This window comes from Sphaeramia orbicularis, chromosome 17 (genome assembly GCF_902148855.1).
Source record: "Sphaeramia orbicularis chromosome 17, fSphaOr1.1, whole genome shotgun sequence".
Taxonomy (NCBI): domain Eukaryota; kingdom Metazoa; phylum Chordata; class Actinopteri; order Kurtiformes; family Apogonidae; genus Sphaeramia; species Sphaeramia orbicularis.
In genome coordinates, this window is record NC_043973.1 from 17,415,107 (window position 1) to 17,431,659 (window position 16,553).

Consider the following 16,553-nt stretch of genomic DNA (forward strand, 5'->3'; position numbering starts at 1 on the left):
CCTGCTGCTGCTTTGGCGACAAGTTATGACCAACATTAGGAAGATGGTTCAGTAGGAAATAGTACCCTGTCTTTTGTCTTCATTTATCTGCAATTCATCATCTACGAATAACAGTGAGCTTTGGGAATATTGACCAAGTTTGTCTGTCTTCTGTCGTAGCGGAAGTGCGACTTTAGCTAAAACACATTAGCTTCACGGTGTTACAATGGGGATCATTAAACTGGCAGATTTGATTCGATCTGATGCTCCTGATGCCATTTCATATAAAGACATCAGCGACTACACAGGTAACAGTCTTTCCTCTTTCTGTTTTATCCCTATTTGTTTGAATTTTACTGTTTGTCAAGTTAATTAAAGGGGTTGTTGCTAACTGCTAACGTTAGCATTAAGTCTTGTAGCTAGCTCAAGTCACGTGACTCAACAAACCCTCTGTAATAGACAACGTTGACCAAATCAGGTGGAAACCTCACCTGCAACTAATATATGATCCTACCAACATTTAAATAGGCAAATACTGTATTACAAACAAAATTAGAATTTTACATCTCAAAATTGTACACAACATATATCCCTTCAACGCTATTTTGTGTCGATTTTATGATGTGGAAGAAATATGCAACTTTTGTCAATCTGAATCTGAAACTACACTTATTCTTTTTATGTGAACATTCCTCTAATTTTTGGTCCAAAATGGAAAATTATATCATATCTAAAAGTAACAATAAAATAAATATAACATCCCACAATATAATTACTTATTTTAAACATGATACTAACAATCTAGAATTTATTGTAAATTTGTTCATATTATTTGGAAAATTTCATATACATAAAAACAAATATACTAAACGCTCCCAAATTTTAAAATCTTCCTATTAGAATTTGGAAATTATATTAAATCTTTAGAACTCATTTATAATAATAAAAAAAGCACTAATGCCTTGGCTATTTATAAACATTTTTTTAATACTGACTGAACTCTCTGTTGCATTTATTTATATTTGTCAGAATTATTATTTTTTATTTATTTACTTTTTTTTTTAATTTTTATTTTTTTACTTTTATTCATATATTATGCTTTGTATTTTTAAATCTATGCATTATTTTCTTAAACTTTTCCCTCTTTACATCTTGTTGTTTAAAATGTTGTACTGTATACTCAAATGTTGTTAATAAAGTTGAAAAAAAAAAAAAGAGTGAAAAAAAAAAAAAAAAAGAAACCAAAACATTTAAATAGGCTAATATAGGCTGTAGGGCCTGGACAAGCCAAAGTGAACATCAGGGTCAATTTGTTTTTTCTCTAAAACAATATTTTTGATCACTCAGCATGAAAGACATATTTCTCTAGTTTCTAAAACTGTGTTTATTTAATGTGTATCTGAATTACAACTGGATATATAAGAAAAATGTAAATTCTATGTAAATAGAATAGTTTAAATTAAGAACAGTAAAGGTTGTATATGAATGTATACAGCATAAATTCAGAATGTAAATAGCAATGTGTAAATAAATATGTTCAAAATATATGCCTGTCTCTAATCTTATATTTCATAATAAATACACTGAACAAAAATATAAACGCACCACTTTTGTTTTTGCTCCCGTTTTTCATGAGCTGAACTCAAAGATCTAAAACTTTTTCTATATACACAAAAGGCCTATTTCTGTCAAATATTGTTCATAAATTTGTCTAAATCTGTGTTAGTGAGCACTTCTCCTTTGTCCTTTGCTGAGATAATCCATCCACCTCACAGGTGTGGCATATCAAGATGCTGATTAGACAGCAGGATTCTTGCACAGGTGTGACTTAGGCTGACCACAATAAAAGGCCACTCTAAAATGTGCAGTTTTACTGTATTGGGTGGTCCAGGGGGGTCAGAAAACCAGTCAGTATTTGGTGTGACCACCATTTTCCTCGCACAGTCTTCTTCATGAATTCTCTGAAACAGCTTTGGAGATGGCTTATGGTAGAGAAATGAACATTCAATTCACAGGCAAAAGCTCTGGTGGAGATTCCTGAAGTCAGCATGCCAATTGCATTTTCCCTCAAAACTTGTGACATCTGTGGTATTGTGCTGTGTGATAAAACTGCACATTTTGGAGTGGCCTTTTATTGTGGCCAGCCTAAGGCACACCTGTGCAAAAATCATGCTGTCTAATCAGCATCTTGATATGCCACACCTGTGAGGTGGATGGATTATCTCAGCAAAGGAGAAGTGTTCACTAACACAAATTTAGACAGATTTGTGAACAATATTTGAGAGAAATAAACCTTGTGTGTACACCGAAAAAGTTTTAGATCTTTGAGTTCAGCTCATGAAAAATGGGAGCAAAAACAAAAGTGGTGTGTTTATATTTTTGTTCAGTGTATATTGAATGTTATTTATTCCAAAAAAAAAAAAAAAAAAACAGCAGAAAGATGTGTATTAAATATAGTAATGAAACATATGTTGCCAAAGACTGATAATTTTATCAGTATCTTAATAAATGTGAATAAATAAATTTGATTATTATTATTCTGGTGCATCACACAGAACAAAACCCTCTATTACTTTTTTTTTTTGGATTCTTACTCCGTTACCATGAATTAAAACTAAAATAAAAAATTATATCAGTTTCTTTTTTGGATATAATGTACTCTCTTATATTAAGAAAAATGAGGTATTGTAAATATTTGCACTTTCCTTGGGAAACACCACTTTTTGACATTTTTTTTCCAAACCTTGAATAACTGCTGTATATTTTTCCTCACTCTGTTAGTTTGTCAATGATGATAAATTCATGTTTTATTAAATATTTGGTTATTATTCCTTAATGACATGTTAAAGTACTTGCTTAGACCTACAGTTTGAGCTATTATGGTTGCTGCTAAATTAATTTTTAAAAACAGATATAGAATGATTAGTATTGCTGCACAGTGCTTTCTCACTTTGTTACTCCCTTGACCAGACCCTGTAGCTAAAGGTGAAATGAAAATGGTTTAGTAAAGTTTAGGTCCTGTTGGTATTTTTAATGAGTTGAATGGTACTTGAGTATGTTGTAGTATTTTCACTTTATAAAGTAAGTTTTTCTTTCAGATGTCACATGTTATACTACCAGGTGGTTTATTCAATGCCTTATCGATTTATTTACCACAAGTGAATGTAATAGTACTAAAATATAGTATTATAGTGGAGGTAGAAGTATTCAGATCCTCTAGAAGTAGTATTTCTGCACTGAAAATACTTCACTTGAAATTGTTTCTGTATTGAAAAACCTTATCTCGGTATGGAATTACATAAGCAAAATGTACTTAAAGTTTGTCTTGTTTTTGCTGTGTAGGATGTTTTTTTTTTGTCCACATTACTGATGCAAATACCAAAAAGTATATAAAGTTGTCATAAATACATCAGTGATTCCAAAGATACTTTATACACTTTTTTGGTATTTTTTGAAGTCATATGTTTGTAGTGTGACTCCATTTGTTTCTACAAAAGTATCTTTTCATTAGCTCAGAACATCAAGTTTGTTTTCAGGTTTGTAATGATGGATTTTTTGGTGATCCATCATTATTCATCTGTACCTCATAGAACTACATGGGCTCATGATTATTGTGGCAAACCTTTGTCAAGCACCACAATATAGTACATAGTTTCATTCACAAATTCTGGTGTGCTGTGCCACAAGAAAACCTCATCTTAAGTGTGTCCAGAAGCTGTGTTGGAGTTCTCTGGGCTCGAATGCATCTAGGATAAAACCAACAACAGTTTTTTGTTTTTTTTAAAGAAATAAATGGCATGTGCTCCAGCCCAAAGGCAAAAAAGAACACCCAAACTGTTATCACCAACAAGTCTAGAATTAGGGTCTGTCATGGTCCAGGGTCATGTCTTGCCAAAGTCGCTTGCACTTCTGTGATGACCTTATTGCTGAAAAGCTGAGTGAGATTTTGAAACAACGGGATGCCCATGCATATTTTAACCCATACAGACCCAGAGCTACTTTTGTTATAATTTCCAAATTATTCTTTTCTCTGTATTTAACATTCCTTAAGTGATGTGTCACCATTTGTTATGAAATAATCTTCTGTATTTTGCAGTTTTTCAGTGAAAATCAGGTATTTCCCAATATTTAATTTACCGATCATGTAGATGTTCGTGAAAGCTCAGATTAAACTTGAGGGTTCTTATCCCAAAAAAACAGAGAAAACGGAAGAAAAAGTAACTTCTTCAGTAAAATATATCATTAACTGAACACAAATACAAATGTCTATGACCGCTGTTATTTGTCAAATTACATGAGTTTTACTGGTGAATCAATGTTGTTGAGGATGACGGTGTTTCCACGTTCACTAAAGAGCCTCTGAATGTCCAAATGGGTCATATCTAATGACCATGTAAAGATGACAAACTGTATTTTACAACAATTATTTACCTGTATTGATAGGATTAGTGGATCAACAGAATTACAAATTTTAGATCAGTAGATGGTTTTGGTCAGTAGTGAATGTTTGGGTCTTTAGGGGTTACGACGATTTAAAACCACATTCTGCACACATTACAAAGGCCTGGCCAAGGAAGAAGAGGATGATAAAGTCCCTACTTGTCCCCAACAGGGAATATAAGGAGCATCTTGAATACACAAACCATGACAATGACCATAAAACTGGTTTGCGGGAAAATTTAGATGAAATTTCACCCGAACCACGTGGTATCTGTAGTGCTTTAGCATGTTTTAATTGTCAAAAAAAAGGGAGAAACATGTCCAAATGTTAAGTGTTTTATTATTTCAACCTTTTTTGGAATGTGTTGCAAGAGTAAAATTTAATTTATTTTGAAAGAAAAAATCCATTTTCTGAGATGATATATCAAATAATGGTTTGTTGAACTGTCTTTCATTTTAATTAATTTACAGTTTTTCTGATCTGAGGTTCTATACAAATGTATGATATACAGACAGAGATCTTCATTGCTGAAAGAAGATCAATTAAACACATGTATAAACTGTACATTCTTGAAACCAGTACACTGTCCTACACTGGAATAGACTATGTTGTTTAATTGCTGATTAACACACGTAGACGTACTGTCAAATCTAATCAGTGACTTTTAACCTCTGGGTAAGTGCATGTGGCACAGTTTCCATTTAGTCATATGTTATGACTCAAACTTTTCTGTGGTGTGTCTTTAAGGTGTATTGCCTTTTATTGCTGTATTAGATTTAGATGCCTCATTTTAATGTTTGATTCAATCATAGGGTATTTTTTTTTTTTTTTTTTTTTTTGTTTTCTTTTTGACTTGTTCTCACACAGGGGAAACATATACTGGGCAAGAATATCCGTACTATCAATGAATGTCTGTATGTTTATAATATTCAACAAAGAAAGGATAAATGTATTGTTTGGTGCTGACTGTGCCTTCTCTGTGTTACATCAACAGGAAAGGTTATTGCATTGGATACGTCTATTATTATGAACCAGTTTCGTGCAGCCACGCCTTCACTGAGGTAAGCAACTCATACTGGAGCCACTATACAGCAGATTTGTATTATTATAGATAAATCTGCTACTCAGACCAAATGTAACATTTCGTGGTATTCAGTCTTTGTGTACATTTTGTGTAGTTATCTGTCTATTAAGCCAGTGGGTTTTTTTTTTTTTTGGTATCTCTTAGTATATTTTTAGACTTATCGAAAATGTTTGATACAGTTGATTGTCACATCTTTATTGCAAAATTACAGAAATATGGATTTTATGATGTTGCTTTGAAACGGTTACAGGATTATCTAATGGATAGAGAACAGTATGTATTATTCACTAAGCATAATTCAAATAGAGCTAAGATACTGTGTGGGGTCCCTCAGGGTTATATTCTTGGGCCTCTCCTTTTTTTGATTTACATGAATGTTCTAACTATGGTATGTATAAATGTACCACCTCTTGTATTTCCTGATGACATGTTTGATTATATCATATGAAAATTTTAATACACTGATCAGAGAAGCAAATGAAGAACTACCATCTATTTCTAGATGATTTCAGATGAATAAACTCTGTCTCAATTCCCAGAAATCTAATTTTATGGTATTTTATAACAAAGATAATGACAACAACAAAATATTCATAGCCAACTTTGAAAAAATTCAGGTTTCTCACATTAAATTCTTAGGTGTTATTGTAGATGAAATACCATATTGATCTCATCTGTAAAAAGACCATGAAGTCAGTTGACATTTTGAACACAGACCGTTCATCGATAAATCATTCTGGTTTCTTGACTTTTTATTAATACTTAATTTATCCTTATATTATTTATTCCAATACTGTTTGGGCTGCTACCTGTCCCACTTATCTCAATAAAATTTCCTAATCCAAAAGAAATGTTTAAGAATGATCAGCTTTTCTAAGAGATATGACTCATCTGCTCCTCTCTTCAAAAAATTCAAACTTCTCTCAGTTTTTGATGTGTTTACCAAACCTGTGTCTTCATGTACGAATATGTTTACTTAACTCATGACCGTCCTAAAGTTTTCCAGAACTTTTTTATGTTGTCTTCTGTTGTTCCCAATTATCCTACATTATACTCTGGCAAATTTTATCTTCCTTACTGCCGGACTTCTGTCAGTCAGTATTCACTAAAATATCATGAACCACATCTTTGGAATAATCTGTCCTAAACTTCATTCAACATCTTATTTATCGATATTTAAAAGCAACTGAAAAGGACTCTAATTTATCAAAAAAAATGTAGTGTTTTATATAATTTAATTTTTAAAATTTTAGTCATATCAAATTTTTTCTTTTTTTTTCTTTTTTGTGTTTTTTCTTTATTTGCTTTTGGAGGTATTTATATAAGCCTTTTTGGGTTCTAACTTCTCCTGCACAATGGTGTTACTTGCATAATTCTTTTTTTTTCTTCTTATTGTTGTTTGTGATGTGCAGATAAATAAATACATTTTATGTTGGTATCTGAAGCCCCCTGACAGGTCTCTTCTTTCGTACCCTGACCTTCCTGGAACATGATATAAAGCCAGTCTTTGTGTTTGACGGAAAACCTCCAGGGGAGAAGACTGCTGTTGTAAGTGCGACCTTGCGTTTCTGTTGTTTTTGGACTTGACTTGATATGAAGTGGAATCTGCAGGCAAATGTTAGATTTGTTTTAACTACATTCAGACTACAGGTAAACATGTACCCCCCCCAAAAAAAAAAAAAAAAAAAGCAAGCAGATCAGTAAGCAACACTAAAACAGCCTATAAATTCTGGAAGTATAGTACAACAGGGGTAAGACTATGCTGAAAACATTAAAGCTAAACTCTGTTGTGGCCTCACATACACACCAAGGTCATACCCCGTTGGAACTGGTGTTTTTGACTGGGTATGAGAGTCCTCAAAACTGGTTCTCTGCAACCCCACATCAGGTATTAGTCAGGGTCAGGTGAAGGTGATTGATCAGCTGTGTACAAGCTTTCCAATGTCAGATGTACTGCTGCACATGTGTCCTACTCCTGCTTCAAACATACTGTGTTGAAGTGATGGTCAAGGGGGGCTGTAACACACGTTTGCTCCTAAAAGAGCCCCCCTGGAATGTGTGCAAATCAGACTTCAGTGGAAGAAGGAGCAGGGTAAGTGCTCCCTTGAGAAGGGTATCTCAGTAGTACAGAAAAGTGTCCCGTTTTGGGCACTAACTTCCATTGGAGTGTGTGTAACATAAAGGGGGAGGAGTGTTGTATCAGAAGAGTATATAAGGGCATGTAATTTCTCAACAGTAGCAGCTATAACAAAAAACAAGTGACTTAATATAGAAGATTGATTGTTTAAGAAAAGAAGAGCTCCAGAACTGTCAGAGCACAAGTCACATGAAATTCAATGTTTTCAATTCTGACCACTTTTGTTGCGATGCATAAGACACAGAATCCAGATTCAGACACATCTGTAGAAATCTGATCCAAATGCTACAACAAACACCCACAGTATGCATTGGATCTTATTCATAATTGCATTTTTTCACGCATTTCATTGCCGTTCAGACTTTAAAAGTACAATCTACATGTGCTTAAACAACCATTTGAGCTGCCAGTCTGAATAAAGCCCTACTCTTGTATGTGTTGATGCTAAACCACAGCCAAATTAGTGTGATGTAAATGAATGTGACCTGTGCTGATTTAATTTCCTGTGTTTTTCTGCAGCTTGTGAAACGAGCTGAAGCAGCCGGTTGGAGATCTGCCAACTGTTCAGGCTCAGGTACAGTTCCAGAGAAAATGTCCAGCTGAGGTCAGATGTTTACACGCCCATTAGTTAAATGTATAGTCCTTTTTTCATAAGTAAATATAGAATATTTTCTCTCTAAGTTTAGTTCCATTCAGATTACTTTATTTTGATGATGTGAAATTTCCGAATTCTACTGGAGAATTGTTTTGAACTTTTATTTATTTTATTACATCTCAGAGGGTCAAAATGCATTCACTCTCTTAAACCCTCAGAGACCTAAACAGCCACTAGTGACCAAAAGCATCCACTGCTCTGAAGTGTTTAAAAACTACTGAACCACTAATCCTACCAATACATGTCAAGAAATCTAGTAAACTTCTGTTTCTCAGCTTTTCATCACTATGAGGTATGGTATTTGAATGTTCAGATGCAGTCTGACAAATGACATTAGGTTTAGATGCTTGTTTTTATTTTTACCTTATGATATATTTTGCTAGAAAAAGTGACTTTTTCTTTTTTTTTTAAATTTACTCTGGGATTTTATGAACAACTATATGATCAGTAAATTAAATATAGAAAAACATCTGTTTTTCATTGAAAAATGCCAAATACAGAAGATGATATTATAATAAATGGTGATAAATCACTCAGGAGAGAAGAAATGTAGAGGAAAATTCATTTTGAAGTCATCATAGAAAAATGTTCTAGGTTTTAAAGTTAAACAGCCTGAAAGCCTCTGGAAATTAATGTCATGACTCTGTAAACTTCAGTTCAATTTTGGATAATTACTGGGAGTTGATCGGCCATGTGTCATTTTGCATTGCATCGTGGGTAAAAGTATATAAAGCTTTAGAATTAGTTGCTATTTGGAAGAATCGGTGCATAAAGAAGACAAATATCTTGTCAAGATCCTCCTGGTGGCTGGGAAGAAGGCCATAACAAAGAACTGGCTTAAGACTGCTTTATAAATAAAGCTGGTATGGTATGATAAGACTGATGCTTCGTCTTATAAACAATGGTTTTCAATCATACACTACCAGTCAAAAGTTTGGACTCACCTTCTCATTTAAATGACATGAGATGAACCGCAGATGGCCAACAAGTGCTCAGCATCACTGGGAACTCCTTCAAGACTGTTGGAAAACATTTCAAGTGACTACCTCATGAAACTCATTGAGAGAATGCCAAGAATATGCAAAGCAGTAATCAAAGCAAAGGGTGGCTATTTTGAAGAATCTATAATATAAAACATGCTTTGAGTTATATCACACTTTTTTAACAACATAATTCCGTATGTCTTCATTCATAGTTTTGATGCCTTCAGTGACAATCTACAATGTAAATAGTCATGAAAATAAAGAAAAACCAGGTGAGTCCAAACGTTTGACTGGTAGTGTAGATGATATACTTCTCATGGAACATCTTACATATAAACTGAAGATAAAAGAAAATCTCTTTATGAAAAACTTGGGAAAATGGCTGACATTCAGGGACAAATGTATCTATTAAGGGAACTTAAATATTCTGACACCAACACAGGCTGTTCTTTTCATTTGTTTGTTTTTCTGTTCTTTTGTTTTTTTTTCCTGCTCTTCAATCGGAGGAGATTGTATTGCACTGATAAAAATGAGAAATAAATAAAAAATTGTTAAAAAAAAAAAAGAATTAGTTGCTGAAATTTGTCTTTCTACTGTTTTTCTGAAATCAAACAACACCAAAAATAAAGCAATTTTTCAGAGTTTTGAAAAACTGATTTTTCATGTGTTTAGCTGGGATGTATGTAAATACCAGACCTGTTAAACTTCTGAAAACAATTATTTTAACAACTGACAGACTCTGTGACTTTTGTCCTAAATGCAGCATCGCCCCAAACCAAAGACTGTTTGCACCTCCTGAAGCTTCTAGGTGTTCCTGTCATCCAGGTAGTCCTATCTACTAGTAGGACATTTACTGTTTTTCTCTCTCTGTGTGTTTCATCAGTATTTTTTTCTCTGTTTGTGATTATTGCGTTCCAGGCTCCTGGTGACGCTGAAGCGCTCTGTGCTCAGCTGGTGAAGAAGGGGACTGTGGACGCTGTGGCATCAGAGGATATGGACTCTCTGCCATTTGGAGCTGATGTTCTGATTCGTCAATTCAATGCCAAGAAGGACAGGTATGTATTGGCTGCAGGGGTGTTGTTGTACCCTGCAGTGTGTGATTACTCTTCACCAAATCATCCAGTCTCCTTTGTGTTTGATACTTATGTGCAACTTGGTAAGCTCTTGACTAGTGCTTTAGGCATCACCTTTTACCTTCTTTTTTTTTTTTGACAGTTAGTTTTTATTAGTTATTTATCATTTTGTTATACAAAACATAACAAATTTCAATCGGCAATAGACAATAGTCATAATCCAATAGCAAAGATAATAATGGCTACAGTTATGAAGTAGCAATCAAGTTACACAATCAAATTTTTAGAGCAGCAGTTCACACAACACTTCACAGGACTATGAGACAAACCACACATTAATTGTTTTTAAAGAAACTAATCCATTTGCCCCACCTTATCATGTAGATTTCATCTTGCAGCCTCAGCATAAATAGTTAATCTCTCCATTTTGTGAATTTCATCAACAATTTTCCACCAGTCCTCCAGCACCAGTGGATCAAGTTGAAGCCACTTTCGATTTACCTTCATTTTTAAGGTCATTCACGGTTGATGGGTCAAATTTGACCTCCATCAACAGTGTCAATGCAGTTATTTTTCACACAATTGTCCGATCTCATACAAGTTTGGTACTTATTTGCAACTTGGGAAGCTGTTGGATGAATTCATTGGCTTTCATTTTTAAGGTCAAATCAGGGTGAGTGGCTGGTCTTGAGGGCAGATAGGAGAAGGTAGCATAGATGAGGTGAGGGGATAATGATCCTGGTAGAATAGGTTTAGGTCAGACCTCATTGTCAAAAGGGGCCGAGGGGTCAGTGTTGGTCTTGTTACTGCTTGAATAACTGGACTAAAGTTAAATACACACAGTAAATACACACAGGTTCTTGGTCATGCAGGTCCAGTTGATGGTGTAGATTGTTTGTGAAGGGGGCGGGGGGTTTATTCAAAGTACCAGAACCTGTTATGGCCTGTGTTAGTTAAAGATTAATTCATGTGGCCTCTAGGTCTGCATTTCCCAAACTTAGGGTCAGGAGTCAGGACCCACATTTGGTTACTCGAATAAAATGCAAAACAATAATATGATAAGTAATTTCATTTTTGCAAAAAAGGAGAAGAGTGTTCCCTGGAAGAGTTTATGGAGGTTGACCAATGTGAAAAGAAGGGAATGGTGTTTTAATTTTCCTGTATTAATATTTCCAGTACATTCTTGTGGTATTGATACAGAAACTGATAAATACATATATTGTGTGTATGGTCATTATAACAGAGAATAAATAACCAAATGATGGCCTAATGTTTTCCTCAGGAGTGTACACGATGCAATCTGTCTAAAATGCCGGCTGACAACATCTCTTATGTTTGGACTTTTTATATCAATGAAATGAAAGTGTATCTTCTAGGTCTTATTGTTGATGCTCCTATTCTTCCTTACAGTGAAGTCATTGAATATTCTCTGCCAAAGCTGTTGAAGAAACTTGAAATTACACAGGAGGAGGTAAAACTGAAGCATTATTGATATTTATTTTACCGTTTATTTAAATTTTCTTCAGTTTTTCATGAAGTTAGACAATAATTATGAAAATGTACTGAAAACAAATATGTTGCTTTTAATGTATTTAAAATCTGTTTAGTGTTTTGCATATTTCCCTTTCCTCTGTAAAACTATTCAACAAATAATCTCCCTTAACTGATATACATCTCTGTTTGCATTTGGTCTTTAGGCTCAGATATAATAAAGTTTGATGTCATTTGTTTGAAACCACCTTATCTTTCCTATTGTGCCAGTTTGTGGATTTGTGCATTTTGCTGGGCTGCGACTACTGTGAGAAGATATCGGGTTTGGGTCCGAAGAGAGCACTAACCCTCATCCAGAAGCACCGCACCATTGAGAATGTGGTTTTACATATTAACAGACAGGTACTACAGCAAACTCATTTGAGTTCAGGGGCCACTTTCAGCCCAATATGATCTCAACTGGGTCACATTAGTAAAATAATAAGCTTTAAATAAGGTTAATTCAAAACTTTTCTCTATGTTTCAGAGTGAAAAAAGTAAAGTTACATTATGAAAATGTTTATATCTACAAATTATTCTTTAAAAAATGTGAATAACATGAACAACCTGAAATTTCTTAAGAAAAATAAGTGCAATGTTAACGATATTATGCCTCTGTTTATCATTCACACATGTGGATTACAACCTACAGATCGCAGTGGATCTACAAAGACACAAAACATTTAGTAACAGACAGAATATTGTTAAAACTGCACTTACTTCTCTTAAGACATTTCAGGTTGTTCACATTTGTTCAGGTTATTCACATTTTTTGTGATAGATAGTTTGTAAATGTAAACATTTTCATGTATTTTTATTTTTTTACACTAAAACATAGAAAACAAAAAGACTAAACATTTTGAAGTGTCATTATTTATAGGTTATTATGATAGTATTTTCCTAATTGGGCTGAATGTAGCCCATGAACTAAAACAGTGGTTCCCAACCTTTTTTGGCTCGTGACCCCATTTTAACATCACAAATTTCTGGTGACCCCAGACATTCAAAACTGAGATTTTTTTTTTTTTTTTTTTGCTAAAATTAATTTGTTTTTAATCATGTAATAATTTGTTATACTATGTTGCAAATAAGCATTAATTTTAGACGACATTTATTCTACATAATGTATATTATTATGGACGAAGGCAGAAAAGCCAGGTGTAGATTACTGCACAAAGTGAGAATTTAATTTTCCTTGGTCAGGATATGTACAGTCAGTCCAGCTTGGATTTACAAGGCTGACAATTAATACTGAACAAACAAGAACTCAAACTATGAATTATGAAAGAGCTGCAGCATCTGAAACTGACCACAATAAACATTTGAAAGATAAACAGTACCACAGTGCTTCAGTTTCAGAGTTTGTCTTGTCTTTTATGTATTGGGATTGTCTCTCTCAACTCACCATATATTTTTTATTAGTCAGTTGTTTTTTTTTTTTTATCAGTTACTAGAAATTTCAGGCGACCCCATTTGAATTCCAGGCGACCCCACGTGGGGTCCTGACCCCTAGGTTGAAAAACACTGAACTAAAATAAGTTCAACAATCTAAAGTGTTTTCAGTGTAATTTTTGTATTTCCCAAATCCCATGGGCCAAATTGGACCCTTTGACGGGCCGGTTTTTACCCATGGACCGTATATTTGATACCCCTGTACTAGAGGAACGACTCATTGTCTGTAGCCCCTTTAACACAGCACTTCTGTTACAGGAATATTTCGCCGTTATTCTGGAATGACATCTGTGTAAATGAAATGGTGGGATCATTTGGTCCCACCTTTGTCGTGGCTCTGTAACACCTCTGGAGGTAGTAACAGAGCCGTGATAAAGGTGGAATCATGATTCTGGAACGGTATGTAAAAGGAACACCTCTTGTTCTGCAACCGAGGTGTGACGTTTTGATGATGTATTGTGTGTGCGACTACCGTGCCGGGTGGATTTAAAAATGACTGTGGGCCGTGTACAGTAAACAAACATATCAATGCAACTAGAAAGATGTCGAACTGAGGAGACGCCGAGATCCACCACCTGCTGTCACTTCGGGCAGAGGACTCTGTTCATGCTAACATTTGTGGAACAGTGAAAGTATGGGCTGATTCTGGAGAGGTTAGCAACACCGCTATGCTCGAGGTATTTCCGAGGCACAAGTTACACGTCACACTATACACAGCGTTGTGTCACCGCCCCTTTGATTCCAGAACGTAGGTCCACTGTGTAAAAGTCCAGCCTGTCTCACCTCTGTTTCTCCTCTGTCTTGGCTGTGAAAATCAGTCAGTGGTGGAAAAAAGGTGGGATCACCATCTCACCTTTTTTCCAGGATCTCTGTATAAAAATGGCTTATGTTTATATTTTTGTGTTTCCAAATAAAAACTAATAATAACATTCTTATTCGCCACCTTCAGACGTATCCTGTGCCACACTCCTGGAAGTATCGAGAAGCACGGGAATTATTCGTGAATGCACCTCAGACTACCATTCCTGAACTCGTCTGGACTGAACCTGATGAGGAAGCACTGGTCGGGTTTCTCAGTCACGTAAAGCGAGTAAAGTGAGTTCTGTGTTCTTATTTTACTTAATTTTTCAGTCACCAATGAAGATGTCGATGTTGCTGATTGTTCTTTATTCTTTAAGGGAGGACAGGGTCCGTCATCGAATGGAGAGGTTTCGTCAGATGCGAGACTATAAGCGAGAAGAGAGAGAAAAAGAGAAGGCAGCAGGAAAAAACAAGCAGACTCGCATGGAGGACTTCTTCAGAGTGACCAGAAAGAGAGAACAGGTGAGTATGGATATGTTTTAAAACAGAGGAACATGGAACGATGTCGAAATTACAGAGGATCTAGGAGTTGGCTTGTAGAAAAACGTTAGAATAAATGTCCTGTATTTTTATGAGAGGCTTCATCCATCACATATTTTCTCTGGTGATTTTTGCATCTATTATTTTGTCTACTAATCATCTATTATTTTCTCAATTAATCGATTCATTGTTATACTAAAGTGTTTGCCAGAACCCAGTACAGCATCCTCAAACACATTAAATTTGTTGTCTTAGAGGAGACAAACCACTGACCATGACTTTTTTTCTTCTTAACTGACTATTTATTATCAAAATAGTTGATTAAAGTGCAATTTTACCCCCATTCTATGTCTAACTCTCCCCACCTTATCTCTTTTTTACATTTTATCAAAAGTACAAAAATAAAAAAGGGGAAAAATTGTATTAATTTGAAACATGGTAAAGACTGGTTTAAGGTACTAACTATGAGGCTCATTATACTGTTATTTTTGAGAATGTAAGGTTTTAAATTTTAATGAAAGATGTCTTGAAAAGTTTTTTTTAAAGCCATAAATTTGGCTTCCTCAAATAAGCATATACCCTATTTTAGTGGTATTTCTCCTGATTAAATTGATTCGAGCCATAACTAGTTTGATACATGCTTTCCTTGATAACAGTATTTACATCACACACAGATTTTTCTAAATGATTGTGAATGTGATTTGTTATGGTTCCATATTGTTGTTTTATTGCAATAACTCTTCTGTTTTTTCTTTTTCTTTCAGGCTGTGGAAGCTGCTGACTCTTTAAGCAGCAAGAAAAAGAGACCAAAGACAAAATAAGGCCTCTGCCATCTGCCTCTAAATAATCCCTGTGTTCCTGTCCAGATATCTGAAAAGCAGATATGAACCCGTTTGAATGACAGTCCTTGTCTTTAAGCACAGCATTGAACGATGACTCTGCAGTGAATTAAGAAGACACCAGAACAAGCATTTTACAAGAAATCGACTCCATTCCACTTCTGGACTGACACAACAATAAGCGAATCTTGTCTTGACAATGCAAATCACTGAGCAAATTTTCAATCATTCCAGCAGTTTCCTGCAAAGGCGACGCAAAAAGCAGAGCAGGCAGCGAACGGCTATGAAAGACTTCAGTGTAATCAGGGAGAGTGGGGCCAAAATGGGAGACAGGGGACGTCTCATCACAAGATATTCAATGAGCACCTGTTGGGTGAAGGATGCCAAGACGGCCAAAGACTGGATTTAAAAAAAAAAAAAAAAAAAAAGTGTCTAAAAGAAATAGTGAGATGTTTGAATCCATGAAGAAATGCTCTTTTTTATACTGTATGTGTTGTGCATTGATATGTTACAGACCTTTTAAATGAAAATAATGTTATTTGATTGATGGATACTTTTATTTTTATCATGGGTCACAAAGTGTACAATGTTTTAAATGTACTTTATTTTTATGCTGGCTTTCTCATTCATTTTTTTTTTATTCACCATTTGAATGCCGCTGTCTTGCTTACTTCTGGCAATAAAACTGACTGTCATACTTTAATATATTTTCTCATTACATGCTATTGTGTACATAAGCTTTGTCTGACTTCCAATGAAGTAATATTAATTATGGTATAATATTGTAATATTTTTATATTGTGACGACTTTCTTATTTTTTTGTCTTGAGGGTTTAATGTGTTAAAGTCAGATTAACACACCAAATTGGTATATGTTTAGGTACTTTTTACTTAATCATATTTGTTTTGAATGTTCTGCCTCTCAATTGCTAAAATGTTCTCATAACCATCTGGTTTCTCATACCTTCACTAGGACCAAAAATCAGTTTTTAAAGTGTAACAAAATAATGATTAAACATTTATCGAGCTAATTTTCAAT

General features: G+C 34.6%; 1 protein-coding gene across 1 annotated transcript; it reads left to right on the forward strand.

Annotated features, from left to right (window-relative positions):
• Positions 1 to 32: 32 nt before the first annotated feature.
• Positions 33 to 16,217, forward strand: LOC115437174 (probable flap endonuclease 1 homolog). Its single transcript, XM_030160342.1, has 11 exons — positions 33 to 287; positions 5,415 to 5,481; positions 6,950 to 7,052; positions 8,161 to 8,215; positions 10,043 to 10,104; positions 10,198 to 10,334; positions 11,763 to 11,823; positions 12,114 to 12,245; positions 14,284 to 14,429; positions 14,513 to 14,657; positions 15,440 to 16,217. The coding sequence occupies exons 1-11, from the start codon at positions 206 to 208 to the stop codon at positions 15,494 to 15,496; spliced, it is 1,047 nt and encodes a 348-aa protein (XP_030016202.1). The 5' UTR covers positions 33 to 205; the 3' UTR covers positions 15,497 to 16,217.
• The last annotated feature ends 336 nt before the right edge of the window (positions 16,218 to 16,553 follow it).